Source organism: Podarcis bocagei, assembly GCF_964188305.1.
Source record: "Podarcis bocagei genome assembly, chromosome: 14".
NCBI classification, from domain to species: domain Eukaryota; kingdom Metazoa; phylum Chordata; class Lepidosauria; order Squamata; family Lacertidae; genus Podarcis; species Podarcis bocagei.
Window position 1 is genome coordinate 18,555,697 of NC_138139.1, and position 20,207 is coordinate 18,575,903.

The following is a 20,207-nucleotide window of genomic DNA, read 5'->3' on the forward strand; positions in this document are numbered from 1 at the left end:
GCCAACCTAGCAGTGCGAAAGCACGTCAATGTGCAAGTAGATAAATAGGTACCGCTCTGGCGGGAAGGTAAACGGCGTTTCTGTGGGCTGCTCTGGTTTGCCAGAAGCGGCTTGGTCATGCTGGCCACATGACCCAGAAGCTGTATGCCGGCTCCCTTGGCCAATAAAGTGAGATGAGCACCGCAACCCCAGAGTCGGTCACGACTGGACCTAATGGTCAGGGGTCCCTTTACCTTTACCCAGGGCCTCCTGATATCAAGGAGGAGGTTTTCACCTATGTTTGAATATCAGTGGGCACCATTTTGAATCAAAATGGAAGACTAAACCATTCCAAAATTGCACTGATTTTAACCACGTTTTGCATGATGGTTCCGAAAATCAAGGGGAATATTTTTGTCTATGTTCGGATACAGTTAGACACCATTTTGAATCAAAATAGAGAATGAACCTTACACAATTGCAGTGTTTTTGGGGTTTCTTAGAATTTACAAACAAGGCTGAATAGAAGGGCATTGGTAGCTTAACAGAGTACTGTTGGCGTTTTGATTCTTTTAATACATCATTTACTTATGGCCTCCCAATTTTTTTTCCTCTTATTTTGGAGCTCCACAAGCCTGAATGAAATTAAAATGTATCATAGGAGGGAGTACTGTACCTTTAATAGCAACAAAAAGGTTGATGTCAAAAGTATAAGGCTGATCATCGCAGAGGTAGGGCAGTGGCCTGGGATCCTTGAAGAAGCAAAAGATGCGTCATATATCCCTCTATAATAGCAGACTCAAGTGGTTGAGTGTCTATCAGTTTTGAAGTGAAAACAGAGGGCTGCATCCAACATACTGCTAGGTTACAGTCCCTTTGTGGTACACCTGTTGCTCTGGCTGGATGATGTTGCGCAAGGAAAAAACACAAGTGCAAGCTGTTTCACAACTAAATCCACTGTTGCACAAGAACCAGCTGTTGTGCACCAAGCTTCTGCTAGCACAAAAGTTGCACTGGATTCCTTCGTTGTTCAATCTTTAAATTCTGCCATCTACTACCCCAAAGGTGGTGGAGCCAGGATCTTACTTGGGTTGTCCCCAGGTCAGATCAAGGCCTCTCCCAGTGCTGGATTTAAATCCTTTAGAGCCCCCCAGCACTTAAAAAGATTTTGGTGCCCATATATATATATATATATACACACACACAACAATAAACCATAAAATACTGCCTTCTGCAATTATTTTACAAAGTTCAGCACGCCTGAATCTCGTTTTTATATTTTTTGTTGTTGTTGCACTGAACTTACAATGCACATATTGTGGGATCCTTTTTTTGTGGAACCTGGTTCAACTGCACCATAGAGAATCTGGCAAAGGAAAATTTCTGTGGTGCCCCCCTCTTCCCTTGATGCCCTAAGCATGTGCTCATTTTGCTTAATGCTTCATCCAACCCTGGGTGCTCTGAAGTGCTGGGTCGGGACATTATTTGGATTGGGGGTAGGGAATCATGCTCATCTCCGTTATTTATGTACGCCCCACCCACCTGACAAGTAGCCTTGTTTCCACATAAGTCATGTAGAATATATTTCCCCGTAAGTCACATGGGATACATCTGATCACTTTTTGCTAACCTGGATAGGATTTGGCAGTGCAAACGGCATCAGAGCTTCCATAGTCACCACCCACGGAGAGATGGTGGTGCCAAAACTCTTGCCCAGAAATGGACCCAGAGGGACATATTCCCATTTCTGAATGTCACGTGCTAGGAGGCAAGGAAAGAGATGATATAGGGATATAGATATAGATATAGATGATATAGACATAGATATAGATATAGATACACAGTGGTACCTCAGGTTACAGATGCTTCAGGTTACTGATGCTTCAGGTTACAGACTCCGCTAACCCAGAAATAGTACCTTGGGTTAAGAACTTTGCTTCAGGATGAGAACAGAAATCGTGTGGTGGCGGTGTGGCAGCAGCAGGAGGCCCCATTAGCTAAAGTGGTACAGTGGTACCTCTGGTTGCGACTGGGATCCGTTCTGGAGCCCCATTCGCAACCTGAATGGAACGCAACCCGCGCCTGTGCACGCGCAGGTTGCGATTTGCCGCTTCTGTGCATGCACGCGACGTCATTTTGCACGTCTGCGCATGCGCGAGCGACGAAACCCGGAAGTAACCCTTTCTGGTACTTCTGGGTCGCCACGGGATGCAACCTGAAAAGACGTAACCTGCAGCATTCGCAACATGAGGTATGACTGCACCTCAGGTTAAGAACAGTTTCAGGTTAAGAACGGACCTCCAGAATGAATTAAGTTCTTAACCCGAGGTACCACTGTATATATAAGTTTTAGGCTCTGTTTCTCAGGGAAGGGGCTGTAGTTCAGTGGAAGAGAATCTATTTTGCAGGCAGGAGGACCTAGGGTCAATTCCTGGCATGTCCAGGTAGGACTGGGAACAATTTAGGGCAGTGAAGGCGGTTCCACTGCACAGGATGCCCAAATGAAGGGGCACAAAATTGAGAAGATCCATAATTGGGAATATCAATTTCTAGGGTGCCAAATTTTGGCCTCACACAGGGTGCAATATTACGAAATATTACCCAAGTCAGGCATAGGCAAACTCTGGCCCTCCAGATGTTTGGGACTACAATTCCCATCATCCCTGACCACTAATCCTGTTAGCTAGGGATGATGGGAATTGTAGTCCCAAACATCTGGAGGGCTGGAGTTTGCCTATGCCTGACACAAGCTTCCTCCCTTGCTGGGAAAGACCTAGACAGCTGCTACCAGCTGGAGCATACAATACTGTGCATACAATACTCCAAAAAAGTTTACTTGGGAAGACAGGCAAACTAATGCCAGTATACTAGAAGCAGCAAAGATCACCAGTGTTGAAGCCATGACTCTTCAACATCAACTTTGTTTGACCAGTCACATTGTTCAGATGTCTGATTATCGCCATCCAAAGCAACTACTCTATTCCGAGCTTAAAAATGGAAAGTGTAATACTGGTGGTCAACAAAAGAGGTTCAAATACTCTCTCAAGGCAAATCTAAAAAAATGTAGTAGAAACACTGAAAACTGGGAAACACTGGGCTGCAAGCGCTCCAGTTGGAGAACAGCCTTTCCCAAAGTTGCCATGGGCTCTGAAGATGCTCAAACTTAGGATGAAAGGGAGAAATGCGCTAAGAGGAAGACACACTTGGCAAACCTTCACCGTGATCAACATCCGCCCAGAAACCTATCTCCCCACTGTGGAAGGACGTGTGGATCCAGAATTGGCCTCCACAGTCACTTATGGACTCACTGTTAAAACCGTGTTCATGGAAGACAATCTTACTCGGCTACGAGTGGTCTCCGAAGAAGAAGAAGAAGACGACGTTGACGACAATACTATGTTAGACAGATCAATGGTCTGACATGATATATGACAGGTTCCAATGTTTAACTGGAGAAGAACACTAGCTCTGAAGCAGAACATCTGCTTTGCGTACAGGAGGTCATAGGTTCAAGGCTGCTGTCTGAAATCCTTAAGAGCCACTGGCAGTCAGTAGAGACGATACTGAGCTCAATTGACCAATGGTCTGATTCAGCATAAGGCCACTTCCTATATCTTTGCTCTCCTGAAGGAATCTTCAGAAGTCTGCCTCATTTCACTACATTGTCTAATACAAAAGCATAGCAAGAGGTTTCCTGCCGTGGGGAACATCAGCAGGGCTCATTACCGCTCCAGTCATTCATAAGGACCATCCCAAAGATGTGCTTGTGAGCTTCGCTGATGGGAACCGCCTCTCCAGGTTTGTTTCCGGGGCCTACAAAGAAAGCCTGGGAAAATACAGGAGGTGGTTTTGTTAGGGTGTATCCTCCAGAAATGGAAATATGCCATTTTATACAATAGAACCAACATGGTAAAGCACATGCACTCATCTCAGCTTATCCCATCCAATTCCTCGATTCTTACATGGCCCTTTCTGTGCAAACAGGACAGGATTTGGAGCACAATGCAAGTTTATTTGTTTGATTGCTGAGCATCTGGTCTTATTTTGAACTGTGGTTTTAACTCTGCTTAAATTCTTGCATTTTCATTGATGAGTTGCCTCAGGGCTCTTATGAGAGGAAATCAAATCATCATGCAGTTCCCATCATAATGCTCCTCTTTCCCTCAACTTTGACACCTGAGATGGTGTTTGTGTGACCTACCCTACTCTTGTGAGTGCAATTTGTTTTTAACTGTTTTAATAATGTATTTAAAATGGTCGTTAACTCACCCCGGGACCTTATGGTGAAGGGTGCATAAGAAATTGAATTAATAGTAGTTGCAGTAAAACAATGACGACAACAACAACAACATTGTAGTATTTATTTTCCTAGATTCTTCCTAACATTAACTTGCTCCTAGATATATGCCCTATTTTCCTGCTGCTTTAATTTCTAATTGTGGTTTTATTGTTATGTTCCCTGCCCCCCCCCCCCCCGCTCCTTTAATTGGCCCAATCCAATTGAAGCGTTGGTCCTACACTGAAACTGATGGATATGGCTAACTTGGACTTATTAATTTCAGTAGGTTTATTCTGAATATAATTAAGTTGTAAACAACTCAATGGTTTTTGATTTAATCATGCTCTGGCCTCAGAGGTTTATTGGTGTTGCTGTTGATTAAAGGTAGACAGAAATTCACTAGATTAAAAAAAACCACAACAAAAGCATTTTTAAGTGAAGAGAATTTGAAAATCGTTTCCTCATCAATTAATTTCATCTTTCTCCTTATAGACAAGTTTGTTGCTTTATAAGCACTAGTAGAGAGACAATTGCAGCCAAATTTTTAAAAATCCAAAATGGTGTCAACTAGTTAGGGCTGTGTTTTTTTTCTTTTGTGAAAAGATCTAAATGGTTTGGGGGAGTTCTGACCGTTTCAATTTTGAGAATTTGCATTTCTGAAATTTTATATTTTCTTTTAATAATGGGTTGTCTTGGGGGGCCACTAGGAGGCGCATTGGAAGATGGCCGGCAATACCATCTCTCCGACCCACACGGGGTAATTAAGAGGCTGTTATGGGAGTAGGCAGCCTCCTTTGTTGCCCCAAGGAAACGGGGAACACTGCCCTTGCCTGCTGTGCCCATAAATCACCCCCTAATTCGAAAGAAGGGGGTGAGGGCCCTAGGCAGAATGCCCCCGTGTGGACCTCGGCTCTCCTGGACGCTGTCTCTGATCACGCACTAGTTGCAGCAATTTGGAATAATTAATTACAAAAGAAGCAAATGCACATATTTCAAGTGAAGAAGGGGAGTGAAGTCTGCTAATTTAAGTGACCTCTGCGAAAGAAGACGACGGGCTGGAGAAACAGGAATATTTTACACCAAAGGCGGGGTATGTTGACAACGGGGCTGAATGGGGGGGGGGGACCTTATTTACTTTCCTTCTATGTGATTTACAAGAACCCCTCCTCATTAGAACCGTCGGTTGAACTGACCCAAGCAGGATGATTAAGGTCTGTGTGGAGATAAACTTTAACCAAAAGTATGCTTTCTGGAGACTGAGAAGCAATAAGAGCTTTTGGGAATGGCGCAGCAATTAATTCGGAGTCGCCATCTTGCCAAAGGATTTATAGCCGGGAGGAAGAACGGATTTGTTTTCAGACTGCATTCCTAGTGAATCTCCTCGGAGGTTTTGAGAAAGGAGGCAGATTGGTGAAGATTAATGACACTAAGACTGTTTTGATGTATGGAAGTGATGTTATATGGAAAACGTCTGGATATGGCTACTGGATTAAAAAAAAAAAAATCCACGCAGGATTATAAACTGTTTAACCAGCTTGTGGAGACTATCAGAGGTCACAAAGAGAAAGGAAAAATATATGAAAATAACAACAAGAGATGTGGAAAAATAATAAGAAAGGACTGGATAGTACTGTGAACATCATAAGGTTAGATTTGTGGACATTAAAACAGCAGTAAGAAGCAAGAAGTTGATTGGATCCCTTCGGAACTTGAAATATGGGTACCCCCAACAAAAATTTAAAATTCGGCTGTGTAATTTGGAATTTATGTAATTTGGTTTGATTTGATGTGATTGGTCGGTTAATAAAAAATTATTCTTAAAAAAATAATAATAATGGGTTGGTCTTGTTTGCCCCCCCTTTTTTTGGTCAGGGTTCTTAAAACCAGGGATAGAGAGATGAAGGGAACAACATAAGCAAATAAAATCCTACCATTTCCAGTTCAATATCCAAAAGTTTGCAAGCACCGAACACCGGGGGTTTTGCTGTGATTTAAACAGAACAAACACACACAAAAAGTAAGCATGCTGTTTTTTTAATAGGGAAAGCGATGGTGTCTGCAAGCTTGACAATGCCACCTCACTATGCATGCATGGATCAACTGCTTTTTTAAAAGAGAATACCTGTACTTATTTAAACAAGTCAGGAAAAGGGACAAAGACTATTCTGCAGTACAGAATATGAGACAAAGCCTCTCACCACGAAGGGGCTAAGAAACAATAAATAAACATCCAAATCAGTTCAAAGCTGTAGAAACAAGATGAATGTACTTACAGAAGAAAAAGGAGGGGAGTAATAATAACCAAATCTATTTACATTAACCTCACCATATTAATAATACAATATATGTGTACCCCTCACTTGTTCAGGGGAGACAGACATAAGAAAGGAAGAGTTATTATATCAACTGAAATCTTTGGAAATCCCTCAGGGGCAATTGACCATGTTCATCATGGCTGACAAATACAGTCATACCTTGGAATTTGAACTGAATCCGTTATGGAAGTCCGTTCGACTTACAAAATGTTCAGAAACCAAAGCGCGGCTTCTGATGGGCTGCAGGAAGCTCTTGCAGCCAATCGGAAGCCGTGGAAGCTCTCTCCGATGTTCAGCTTCCAATAACAGTTTGCAAACCGGAAAACTCACTTCTGGGTTTGCGGCATTCGGGAGCCAAAACGTTCAAGAACTAAGCTGTTCGAAAACCAAGGTACGACTGTATACTAAAATCGTACCAAACAGAAAGGAACCTCTCTCTTTTAATTTGACACCTCGAGACTCTCCGCTTATATATTAATTCCGTTTATAAACATGAAACCAGATGGTGAATGGAAGGCCAAAAGGCTTACCGTCATCAGGTCGCATTTGTCCCAATGGCCTCCTGATCGGAGTCCCAGATACAACGACGGAAGAGGCACGTCCGTGGTACCCAACTGGCAAGTGCAACCTTGAAAAGAGGAATAATTACGGGGGGTTGTGATCATTAACTAAAAGGAGAATGTGGTCAACGCATAAGAAGAGCTGGATCATGCCAGTGGCCCATCTAGTCAGCATCCTGTTCTCACAGTGGCCAACGAGATGCCTATGGAAAGTCTAAAGTGGAAAGTCTTGCCCAGATTATCCGGAGCTTTGGGCTGGGCTGTCATCAATATGCTGATGACACTCAGCTCTATCTACTGATGGATGGCCACACCAACTCAGCCCCTTACACACTGACCAGATGCTTGGAAGCTGTGGCTGGATGGTTTCGTGGGAGCCGATTGAAACTAAATCCTTCGAAGACAGAGGTCCTATGGCTAGGTCGGGATAGCATGGGGATGAGGGACCAACTCCCTTCTCTTGCGGGGGCCCAATTAGTGCCATTGCCTTCCGTTAAGAGTTTGGGTGTAATCCTTGACGCCTCCCTTTCCATGGAGGCGCAAGTCACAGCAACAGCCAAGGCGACATTTTTCCACCTTCGCCGCATCAAGCAGTTGGTCCCTTACCTTTCCCGCCCCGACCTGGCCACAGTGATCCATGCGACAGTCATCTCCAGGCTTGACTACTGTAACTCGCTCTACGCGGGGCTGCCCTTGAAGCTGTCCCAGAAACTCCAGCGGGTACAGAATGCTGCAGCGAGGCTCCTCACAGGGTCTCTGCCATGGGAGCATATTCATCCAGTGCTTTTCAAGCTGCACTGGCTCCCGGTGGAGTACAGGGTCAGATTTAAGGTGCTGCTTTTGACCTTTAAAGCCCTTCACGGCCTAGGACCCTCGTACCTACGGGACCGCCTCGCCTGGTATGCCCCACGGAGAGCCTCAAGGTCCATAAATAACAACACCCTAGTGGTCCCAGGCCCTAAGGAAGTTAGATTGGCTTCAACCAGAGCCAGGGCCTTTTCAGCACTGGCCCCAACTTGGTGGAACACTCTGTCTCATGAGACCAGGGCCCTGCGGGATCTGATCTCTTTCCGCAGGGCCTGTAAGACAGAGTTGTTCCGCCTGGCCTTTGGATTGGAGCCAATTTGATTCCCTCCGCCCCCTTTTTCTTTTTTCTTTTCCTTCTCCTGCAATGAGGCTCCATTTTAATATTTTAATGTTCCATTATTTTAATGTTGTATTTTATTTTTGTTTTTAAGTTGTAATCACTCATCTTGTTTTTATTATTGCTTGTAAGCCGCTCTGAGCCCGGCCTTGGCTGGGGAGGGCGGGGTATAAATAAAAAATTATTATTATTATTATTATTATTAAAGGGACCCCTGACCATTAGGTCCAGTCGTGGCCGACTCTGGGGTTGCGGCGCTCATCTTGCTTTATTGGCCGAGGGAGCCGGCGTACAGCTTCCAGGTCAAGTGGCCAGCATGACTAAGCCACTTCTGCCAAACCAGAGCAGCGCATGGAAACACCGTTTACCTTCCCGCTGGAGCGGTACCTATTTATCTACTTGCACTTTGACGTGCTTTCGAACTGCTAGGTTGGCAGGAGCAGGGACCAAGCAACGGGAGCTCACCCCGTCGCAGGGATTCGAACTGCCGACCTTCTGATCGGCAAGTCTTATGCTCTGTGGTTTAACCCACAGCGCCACCTGCGTCTACAAGGGTTCAAATCGCTTCATGAGTATCCTCTCACTCATCACATCCAGATAATGCTTTATCCTCGAATGGACACCCAAATGATGCTTCTCCCCACTCAACCCTTCCCAAACGTCGTTGGAGAAGCAACTGTTATAAGAAAAACTGCTCCCTTTCCCTTTTGGGGTATTCTGGAGCCCATAGAGAGAGTCCTTAAGCGGGTTCCCTATTGGTAGGAGAAAATAACAGAGGCCAACCAGAGTAAATTGAGAAGCAAAGCGGCTAGTAAGCCTCATCTTTATTCTAGGAACTGTTGCAATGGCGTCCCACTCCCCACACACAGGAGGGAGTGGAACCCCGAACAATGGTGTGCAGGCCCCTATATATACTTTTGAAATTCCCCACCCTGTAGCCCAAGACCACCAGCCCAAACATCATGCATACATCACAGAAGAAGGCGGTCTTCAGCAGAAATTTGAGAGTGTGCTCAGCTTAACATAGACTGTATTTGATATGGGAGACTGTATTTGATATGGGAGGTGTAAGCCCCTACAGTCAAAAGACAATCAGAAAGCTTTTCCCATTTCCTTCTTCCTTGCATAGAAATATTTGAGGTCAATTTGGGAGAGTCAAAATGGCTTCAGGATTGTTGTCCTGTGTTATTTCAGACCCATGGCTTATATACTTATGTATGTGTTTGCCTAGTACATTTAGGAACATTTATTTTATATTTGAGACCTTAGAATTCTTAGAACACAACTACTGACCAGTTGGGCATCAGAGCATTTTCCTTTCCTCGGAACATCACCCCGACATTTGTAGCATGTTGCCGGGAGGAATAGAAATCCGTATAGTCTCCTGTAGGGATGAGAATTTGGCCAAGAGCGGTGTTAGAGAAATGAACTGAAAGAAGCTGCAGAACTTGGCAACGACTTTGGATACCAGCAGCAATGCTTTATTGCCTTCATGGTGAAGGATGACAGACCTGTGGTGCCACCAACCATGAATGGCATTTAATGGGGGGGGGGGCCTTTTCTTATTTGTGGTCTCCTTCAAAGTCTTTTTACTACGAATAGGCTTTTAGCTTTTTACTCTGTGTTAGTTTTATGTTGGTTTTAATCACTGCTTTTTTATATAGAAAAGAAGAGGTGCCAGAACTCACCATGAACACCTCTTATACAGTGGTACCTCGGGTTAAGAACTTAATTCATTCTGGAGGTCTGTTCTTAACCTGAAACTGTTCTTAACCTGAAGCACCACTTTAGCTAATGAGGTCTCCCGCTGCTGCTGTGCCACCGCCACACGATTTCTGTTCTCATCCTGAAGCAAAGTTCTTAACCCGAGGTGATATTTCTGGGTTAACGGAGTCCGTAACCTGAAGCATATGTAACCCAAGGTACTACTCTAATGGCAATGGAGCTCACCTGAGAGGTGCCGGAAAAAGGCCTTGGTTTTAATGCCTGTGCTTTTTGGTAAGTCACTTGGAGTTACTATATATATTGTTGTTGTTTAGTCGTTTAGTTGTGTCTGACTCTTCGTGACACGACTAAGTGATATGGAAGTGAGAGCTGGACCATAAAGAAGGCTGATCGCCGAAGAATTGATGCTTTTGAATTATGGTGCTGGAGGAGACTCTTGAGAGTCCCATGGACTGCAAGAAAATCAAACCTCTCCATTCTTCAGGAAATCAGCCCTGAGTGCACATTGGAAGGACAGATCCTGAAGTTGAGGCTCCAGTACTTTGGCCACCTCACGAGAAGAGAAGACTCCCTGGAAAGACCCTGATGTTGGGAAAGATGGAGGGCACAAGGAGAAGGGGACGACAGAGGACGAGATGGTTGGACAGTGTTCTCGAAGCTACAAACATGAGCCTGACAAAACTGTGGGAGGCAGTGGAAGACAGGAGTGCCTGGTGTGCTCTGGTCCATGGGGTCACGAAGAGTCGGACACAACTAAACGACTATACACACACACACAAATTAACTCAAAGCAACGTAATAATTAAGTGCAATAGATAATAAATGATATTTTATTTTAATATATGTCAAAAGAGGGATCTTTTTTTTAGCATTTTAATGGGGCATTTTGTGAACTTCTAAGGAAATCTGTGGTCATTTTAAGCTTGCCTGTGTTGCGTTTTTATCGTGGTGTGAGGTAATCTCTGCTGAGGTTGCCATATCTTATCTTCACAACATTTTGTTTTGCAAGGGTCTGATCTCATCTGATCTGATCTACTCTCCCATGACACATTTGTGTTTGCCTTCTGGGGCAGAAAGGGAAAAGGCTGCATGTAAACATTTAAAGCGCATATTTGAGGCACACAACTCCCAGCAAACAACCCTGGGAACTGTAGTTTGCCAAGGGTGCTGGGAATATTAGCTCTGTGAGGAGAAAAGTTCCTGGCATTCTTGGGTTGGGAATCATGCTGGTTCAACCGTGAATGCAGCTTTTACTTTTTCCTCAATGATAGCTTTTTATATATTACATTTCCCTTCAGTCTTCTCTGCTCCAGGTTTAACAAAGCAATTCCTTCATCCTTCCCTCACTGGACTTGTTCTCTATACCATCTCCGTTGCCTGACTCTGAACCCATTCCAATTTTACATCTTTCTTCCTTACTATTCTTTATTATCACTACATTTATATCCCAATTTTCCTTTAAGGAGCTCTCCATGTGTCTCCCCTCTTCCCAGCCTGACCTACCTCACAACAGCCCTGTGAGGTAGGTCAAGCTGAGAGACTGGCTCAAGGTCACCCAGTGAGCTTCATGGCTGAGTAAGGGATTGGAACCCGAGTCTCTGAGGTCCTAGTTCACCTCTCTAACCATTACACCATACTGTCTTAAAAAAAAACAAACCACAACTGGACACAGTACTAGAGAGTAGATGAGCTCTGACTAGTGCAGAATGAAATGGAGCTGTTGCTTCTCATGACTTGGAAACTAGTGTTTGACTTTCATCTGCTTGCCCTCCAAAACACAGAAAGCAAAATCCTGCTTCCTTTGTTTTTTTCTGTTAAAAAAAACAAAAACACAAGTACAACACAGTGAATGATTTCAAATACAATTCACTTACTGCCCTCTGGTGTCCACCATGGAGAACAGCATGGCTAAACTTTCCATTCACTTTACTCTGACTTTCCTCCTTTCGTGTCCACATTTGTGGGCATGTCAGTTGTGCAGGAAGCGGAGGGGCAACACAGTCAGTAGAGCATGGGATGCTTAATCTCAGGGTTGTGGGTTCAAGTGCCGCTCTGGGCAAAAGTTCTCTGCATTCCAGCGCATTAAGCTAGATGACCCTTGTGGCCCCTTCCAACTCTACGATTCCAACACAGCTGACAGGACTAGTCTGTGACGGAAAAGTTGGTTCCACAAGTATTTCTTTTTTACTTTTATCTCCTGCCAGCAAATGGTTAAAGAGCGGCAGCCTCTGATTGGCTGAGGTTCCAGGAGGGAGAATTTAAAAGGAGAGACTTTGGAGCAGCCTTTCTCAACCTGTGGGTCCCCAGATGTTTTTGAACTACAACTCCCATCACCCCTAGCTAGCAAGGCCAGAGCTCATGGATGATGAGAGTTGTAGTCCAACACATAGCTGCCAACTTACAGATTTGAAAATAAGGGACCAGCAGCCTTGAAAATAAGGGACCAGCAGCCAAAATAAGGAACCTGCAGCCTCACCTGTTCCAGGCACTCCAGTCTTCCTGTCCTCCTGCAGTCTGGTCAAACTCATGCTGGTAGCTTCGAGAACACTGTCCAACCAACTTTGTAACCAGAGGTTCAACTGAATAGAATCTGAATCACATGCACCACAAGGCCTATGCAGCTTCAACTTAAGATGGCTCCCCGGCCTGGCTTTGCACTGCAAAGTTTGCAGCAGCATGTGCAACAAAGTGGCGTCCAGCATTCAAAAAACCCCTCAGCTTGCATTAACTAGCCAGACACAAGGCATGCAAGCTCCACCCCCCCCAGTCATTCTTAGACTCCTTATTGGGTGAGCAACACAGCCAAGCAACACAGTTGGAGCCTCCCTCCTCCCTGGCCAGCAGGGAGGGAGGGAGAGGAGCTGCTTCCTTTGAAATTTAAGGGACATCATTTAAGGGACATTTAAGGGACATCCATCAATAAGGGACAGAAGCGGGACATGGCCCTGGAATAAGGGACTGTCCCTTCAAATAAGGGACACTTGACAGCTATGGTCCAACGACATCTGGGGACCCACAGGTTGAGAAAGGCTGCGTTTGGAGGGAGAGAGTTAGTTAGCTTGGGTTTGAGTTGTGGTTGTGGAGGGGGTTGGAATTGAGGTTGGAGAGGTTGGGAGTTAGGTTAGGAGACAGGATGAAATATACAGAGTGTTGAGGAGGGAGCGTTGGTTCAGGAGAAAACATCCACTCCGAGTGAATGGAGAAGGACAGAGTATAGTGTCCTGCAGGAGTAATAGGACCGAATCTTGCTGGGCGAATGAGGGAGAGACAGGAGAAGTAGGAGCTGAAAAAGGATCAGTCTACTTAGGTCTCTCACTATTCTGGAGGGGAGATACTCTTCTGTGGAAGGAAGAGACTCCCAAAACCCAGTTAAAGAAGGGGGGGTTGTGAGCCCTTAAGACTATTACTGAAAGTTACCTCAGGAGTTGGATTTGTTAAAGGAGGGGGACCTGAAGGTCTGTATAGTTAAAGCTATGGTTTTCCCAGTAGTGATGTATGGAAGTGAGAGCTGGACCATAAAGAAGGCTGATCGCCGAAGAATTGATGCTTTTGAATTATGGTGTTGGAAGAGACTCTTGAGAGTCCCATGGACTGCAAGAAGATCAAACCTCCCCATTCTTAAGGAAATCAGCCCTGAGTGTTCACTGGAAGGACAGATCCTGAAGCTGAGGCTCCAATACTTTGGCCACCTCATGAGAAGAGAAGACTCCCTGGAAAAGACCCTGATGTTGGGAAAGATCAGGAGAAGGGGACGACAGAGGACGAGATGGTTGGACAGTGTTCTCGAAGCTGACAGCATGAGTTTGACCAAACTGCAGGAGGCAGTGGAAGACAGGAGTGCCTGGCGTGCTCTGGTCCATGGGGTCATGAAGAGTCGGACGCGACTAAACGACAACAACAACCTGAAGGAAAGTGCCACCTCAGAAAGGAACCAAACTAAAAAGCTGAAACCTCTGTGAAACGAATTCACCAAACTAGCTTATTAATTCTGAAGTAACCAAAGTTTCTCCACTTGTATTATAACACCTTGTTTTAAAATAAATCTTTATTGTTATTTTAAAAACATCCGCTTGGGACTCCAGCTTATTGGTTGTCCCCCACACCAAGGTCTCCCACGGGATACTCTGGGATAGTTAGCATTTGTTTTAAGGGTTGTTCAGGGAGGTGGGGGAAATATATGTAAGAGAGAGCGGGTGAGTTGGCGCGAGCGGTAATTGAGGCGTCAGTCCCTTCGCACTAGTCCTGCCTATTCTCTTCTTATAAGAGGACTAGTCAAATTCACAGAGGATAAGGCTATCCACGGTTACTGTTTTACCTTCACTGTTGGGGGCAGAAATGCTTCTTTGTACACATTACTTAGAGCGGGGTTATTGGGTTGTTCTTGGTTTTTTATTTCGATAATGTATTTTGTGATTTTATCTTGTGAACCGCCCTGAGACCTGCGGATATAGGGCGGTACACAAATTTAATAAAAATAAATGAATGAATAAATCACTTGAGCTGGAGAATGGCACTGAAAAATTGAGAGAAGTGTGGATTTTTAAGGGCAGCTGTGTGTTGGTTCGGAAAGCGAGGGTTATTAGGTGGGTTCGCCTTTAACTGTCAATGGAATCAAATTTCTACCCCTTTTCTAGCATAAAGGTAAAGGGACCCCTGACCATTAGGTCCAGTCGTGACCAACTCTGGGGTTGCAGCGCTCATCTCGCTTTATTGGCCGAGGGAGCCGGCGTACAGCTTCCGGGTCATGTGGCCAGCATGACTAAGCAGCTTCTGGCAAACCAGAGGAGTGCATGGAAACGCCGTTTACCTTCCCGCTGGAGCGGTACCTATTTATCTACTTGCACTTTGACGTGCTTTCAAACTGCTAGGTGGGCAGGAGCAGGGACCGAACAACAGGAGCTCACCCCGTCACGGGGATTCGAACCGCCAACCTTCTGATCGGCAAGTCCTAGGCTCTGTGGTTTAACCCACAGCGCCATCCGCGTCCCACTTTTCTAGCATACACTACAGCTAAATCAAGAGACGGGATCTGACGTTCCCAGTAATTCGGAGAATAGAACTCTGCTTCTGGAGGAAATGAACAAGGGTTAAGTGGATCTTGTTGACAGTAATAGGAACTCACCAATTTCAGCAGGAAGGTGCATTATTGCCGAAGTCTGTGGTACAAATGCTCTAGAAGGCAAACAAAGAAGCAAACAAAAATAATGTTTAGTTCTCAAACACTAAGGAAACTTGGTTTTGTTCACTCAAGGTGAATTTCTTTTTTTAAAAAAACAAATTTTATTTTTGCATTTTCTATTTTACATAAACATATGAATTAAATACATAAACATATAATCCCTTTTGACTCCCCCCCCCATTGTGGATTTTAATATAATGATTTCCCCCTCTGTGTCTCTTTCGTATCTCTATTCTTATAAATCCTTTGTCAGTCCATTGTGCAAATTTTTTACTACAAGTTTTCTGTGAATCCTGCCAACGCATGTAATTCACTCAAGGTGAATTTTCTGACATTCCTCCCTCCCTCCCTCCCTCTCTCTCTCTGGTTTCGTACGATATTACAACTGGTCAATGTCAGCATTTGCCAATCTTCGAATGTTTACTGCAGCACACTTAAAAGAGCACCTCCCCCAGTACCAACTATCTTAGGCCTGTGTACATTACAATCTAATCAATGTCTTGTATGTAGGCAGGCGTTGCTATAAATCGTTAGTAGAGCAAACATGTTTTTGGCATCTTCCAATACAATAAAAAAAATAAAAATAAATTCTTACTCACCTACCAAATCCTGTAAGTGTCATATTGGTTGTTTTCCCCTCAGAAGTGCTAACTTTGAATTGCATTGTTTGTCTGTTTGCAAATTGTGATGTCATGTTTTTAAGAAGGCCTGCCCAGAAGACAGCTGATAGCAAGCCCTGCTTTGGACATTATGGAGCTCCCAGCTGAGAACTTTCTAGCACAGCCAGCCTCAGAAGACTAGGAATCCCAGAGGATCAATAATATTATTCAGTAATCTCTTTGGCTCTTGACATTCCAAACAAGCATTTGCACACAAGCTTAGCTTTGCAACTTAACAGCCCTCAACATCACTGTGTGGCACAAAGAGAGCAAAGAAATATTTTAGGGGGGAAACCACAGGGACTAGAAACTTACATATTTTTAAAAGAAGAAAATCTTGGAATCTTAGGAAATGGACTCTGTTGGCCACTAGCACATTCTGCAGCTTTTCTGGGCTCCCATAAAATAGCAGCACGCACACCTACAGAGTCCTAGCCACTTAAGTCTCTCCCCAGTTTTTAGTTATTTTTTATTTACCTTTTGCGTAATTCCACGTTATCTCTCAGCGTCGGCTCTTTGTGAGACAGCAGCTTTTGGAGAAGCGCTCTGGCTTCTGTCCATGCTTCCCAGCCCAGCGCCATGAAACGGTTAAGGGTTGGCTGCAAATGAGGGCGGACATGTTTTTCTGAGCACACAGCACATGAGGCATATTGTGATATGAAGGAAAGAGCACATGGATGCACAACAAACCCCAAGTCATCTTCTGCCCACCTCCAAATGCAATGGCAAATTGCAATGGCAGAGCATTGAATTACAGGTAATCTTGCGAAATGTCATACTGACGTCCTGCCACCTCCAAGCTTTCGGCAGGTCATTAGGAACATAGGTAAAGGTAAAGGGACCCCTGGCCATTAGGTCCAGTCGTGGCCGACTCTGGGGTTGCGGCGCTCATCTTACTTTTCTGGCCGAGGGAGCTGGCATACAGCTTCCGGGTCATGTGGCCAGCATGACTAAGCCGCTTCTGGCAAACCTGAGCAGCGCACGGAAATGCCGTTTACCTTCCCGCCAGAGCGGTACCTATTTATCTACTTGCACTTTGACGTACTTTCAAACTGCTAGGTTGGCAGGAGCAGGGACCGAGCAACGGGAGCTCACAGGAACATAGAAATCAGCATTATAAAGAGTCAGGCCATTGCTTCGTCCAGCTCAGTATGGTTTACATCGGGGGTGGAGAACCTCAGGTTTGGGGGCTCAAGGTCACCTTGGCAAAATACCTGATCAAAGACATGATGCTGCTTAGAAAGGATAGGCCCATCAAACAGATGCTTAATGGCGCTGAGGTCCAGCACTTGGTCACCAATGGCAACTCCAATTCTGGGTCTGGGCTGCGAGAGAAGATAGAATGAGATAAGCATCTATACCAGGGATCAGTAACCTTTTCCAGCAGGAGGCCAGTCCACCGTCCCTCAGACCATGTGGTGGGCCGGACTATATTTTGAAAAAACAACAACGAATTCCTATTCGCCACAAATAACCCAGAGATGCATTTTAAATAAAAGCACACATTCTACTCATGTAAAAACACGCTGATTCCCGGACCGTCTGCGGGCTGGATTGAGAAGGCAATTGGGTCGCATCCGGCCCCTGGGCCTTAGGTTGCCTAACCCTGATCCATACTTTCCAGATGCGACGCTAGCCAGCGGTAAACACAGAGCAAAGAATAGAGCCGCAACCAGTTGTGTAGCGGTAAATTCAGAAGCTGAGGGTCTCTTCATGATGGCCACAGCCACACACTGTCACAGCTACACCCTTCTAAGATTATATAGTGATCTGATAATTCTGCAATAATATTAACAATAAGGGATGCATTGAAATGATCAATGCAGAACTCCATGTGCTGCCTTTATGTTAGATCTACTTTTTTCTGTGCACGTACAGGGGCTAATGATTTTGGACTTTAATAATAATAATAATAATAATAATAATAATTTATTACTTATACCCTGCTCATCTGGCTGGGCCTCTACCAGGATATTAAAAGCACCATAAAACATCAAACATTAAAAGCTTCCCTAAACAGGGCTGCTTTCAGATGTCTTCTAAAAGTCGGCTAGTTGTTTATTTCCTTGACATCTGATGGGAGGGCGTTCCACAGGCAGGCGCCACTACTGAGAAGGCCCTCTGCCTGGTTCCCTGTAACCTCACTTCTCGCAGGGGGGGGGGGGAACCACCAGAAGGCCCTTGGAGCTGGACCTGTGTCCGGGCAGAATGATGGGGGTGGAGACGCTCCTTCAGGTATACTGGCCTGTGGTACGAATGCCAAGGCTTTTCTGTTGTATGTAATAGAACTTGCGCCCCATTCTCTTGAAACGGAAGCACCTTGTTGTTTTCAGTGTTCCTAAATGCTTAATATACAGAGCAAGTCTTCAGTGTTCTCCCACAAGCCTTCTCCAGAGTGACCCTAGGAGCCAATCCTCCGTCGCTGACACACCTCCTTTCACTCTGATTGTCTCCAGTCAGCACAAAGGGGGAGAAAGGCTTCTTCTCAGTGGCTAAAAGAGCTCCCCTTTCCTGCTGATTGGGCGGCTCTAGCAGGGGTGTACTTTGTACTATGGCACCCTGAGCTAAGCCAAAATTTGGTGCACACCCCACACCCCTCGTGCCACGCCACGCTTGGGGAAGGAGCAGCGATGGCTCCGGTATGGTCCTAGACATAGCTGTCAACTTACAGATTTGAAAATAAGGGACCAGCAGCCGCGAAAATAAGGGATCAGCAGCCAAAATAAGGGGTTTTAGTCAACAAGCCCCCCCCCACAAGATTGCCGCCCACCATTGTGCTCAACCAGCTCCGCTCCTTTCCTTTTCCCCCACCATGTGCCCCTGCTCCAGACAGACCTTTTCCCCGGCAAGGGTGAGTACAGGTATGTTCAACTTCTGAGCCCCTCCGAGCCAAAGGCAGAAAGCCCAGCCAACAGCCAAATGAAGCCTCAAGCAGCGGTTCCCACAGCGCAGCAACCCGCCAAAGGGGATGCAGCAAGGAAAACCACCGTCACCTCTCCGCTGGGAAGCGCTGAGCAAAGGCGAGTCCCCAGGCAACGTGGCCGATTTGATCGGCACAAGGCATGCAAGCTCCACCCGGCAGTCATTCTTAGACTCCTTGTTGGGTGAGCAACGCAGCCAAGCAACACAGTTGAAGCCTCCCTCCTCCCAGGGAGGGAGGGAGAAGAGCTGCTTCCATTGAAACCCGGGAAATTTAAGGGACATCATCAATAAGGGACAGCAGTGGTACATGGCGCTGGGATAAGGGAGTTTCCCGCCAAATAAGGGATGGTTGACAGCTATGGTCCTAGACCCCTCACACCTGCTTCCCAAAGCAGGGCAAGAGCTAACTAGGCTTTGGGAAGGAGGCTGCCAGTCAGTGTCGACAATAATGAGCTAGATTTCAGACAGGGGTCATTCCCAGCCCTACTTGGTAATTGAACCTGGAATCAGCTGGTTGCAGACTGGATGGTCTGTGGGAAGCTGGCTTCCAGCACCAGTCTTGTCGGTGCTACAAAGATGTCTGCAATTGTGATAGGAAGGCTGGCAACATTAGTCCTGATATGTGGGAATCCCTTGCAGATGACTACAGTGTCCGGAGGCAGTCAGTCAGGTTGTGCATTCATAGCAGTGACCAGAGGAGGGGTGGCTGTTGGGAGGAGTGTAGAAAGTGGAAACACCAAAGTACTGTACATCTGCAACAGGACAACCAGATGCCTTCGTCTGCCCCAGATGCAACAAAACATGTCTCTCCCATATTGGCCTCTACAGCCACAGCAGGTGCTGTAACCTTCCAACAGTTTATTTTTATTTATTAGATTTATATACAGCCCTTAATCATAAGGTCTCAGGGAGGCTCTAATAATAATAATAATAATAATAATAATAATAATAATAATAATAATAATAATAATTACTTATACCCCGCCTATCTGGCTGGGCCTCCCCAGCCACTCTGGGCGGCTCCCAACAGAATATTAAAAACAAGATAAAAGTTCAAACATTAAAAACTTCCCTAAACAGGGCTGCCTTCAGATGTCTTCTAAAAGTCAGATAGTTGTTTATTTCCTTGACATCTGATGGGAAGGCGTTCCACAGGGCAGGCGCCACTACCAAGAAGGCCCTCTGCCTGGTTCCCTGTAACCTCACTTTTTGCAGGGAGGGAACCGCCAGAAGGCCCTTGGCGCTGGACCTCAGTGTCTGGGCTGAACGATGGGGGTGGAGATGCTCCTTTGGGGATACTGGGCTGAGGCCGTTTAGGGCTTTAAAGGTCACCACCAACACTTTGAATTGTGCTCGGAAACGGACTGGGAGCCTGTGCAGGTCTTTCAAGACCGGTGTTATATGGTCTCAGCGGCCACCAGTCTAGCTGCCGCATTTTGGATTAG

At 45.5% G+C, this 20,207-nt stretch overlaps 1 protein-coding gene across 1 annotated transcript in view; it reads right to left on the reverse strand.

The window, feature by feature from the left end:
• The window catches only part of FAH (fumarylacetoacetate hydrolase), a 37,742-nt gene that overhangs the window by 15,448 nt on the left and 2,087 nt on the right, over positions 1–20,207 (reverse strand). Inside the window, exons 2-10 of the mRNA XM_081171236.1 lie at positions 17,055–17,165; positions 16,318–16,439; positions 15,125–15,174; positions 9,571–9,661; positions 7,104–7,201; positions 6,190–6,242; positions 3,706–3,805; positions 1,610–1,740; positions 656–731 (exon numbers count right to left, since the gene is read on the reverse strand). Coding sequence (XP_081027362.1) covers positions 656–731; positions 1,610–1,740; positions 3,706–3,805; positions 6,190–6,242; positions 7,104–7,201; positions 9,571–9,661; positions 15,125–15,174; positions 16,318–16,439; positions 17,055–17,165 — 832 coding nt within the window. The remainder of the gene's footprint in view (positions 1–655; positions 732–1,609; positions 1,741–3,705; positions 3,806–6,189; positions 6,243–7,103; positions 7,202–9,570; positions 9,662–15,124; positions 15,175–16,317; positions 16,440–17,054; positions 17,166–20,207) is intronic.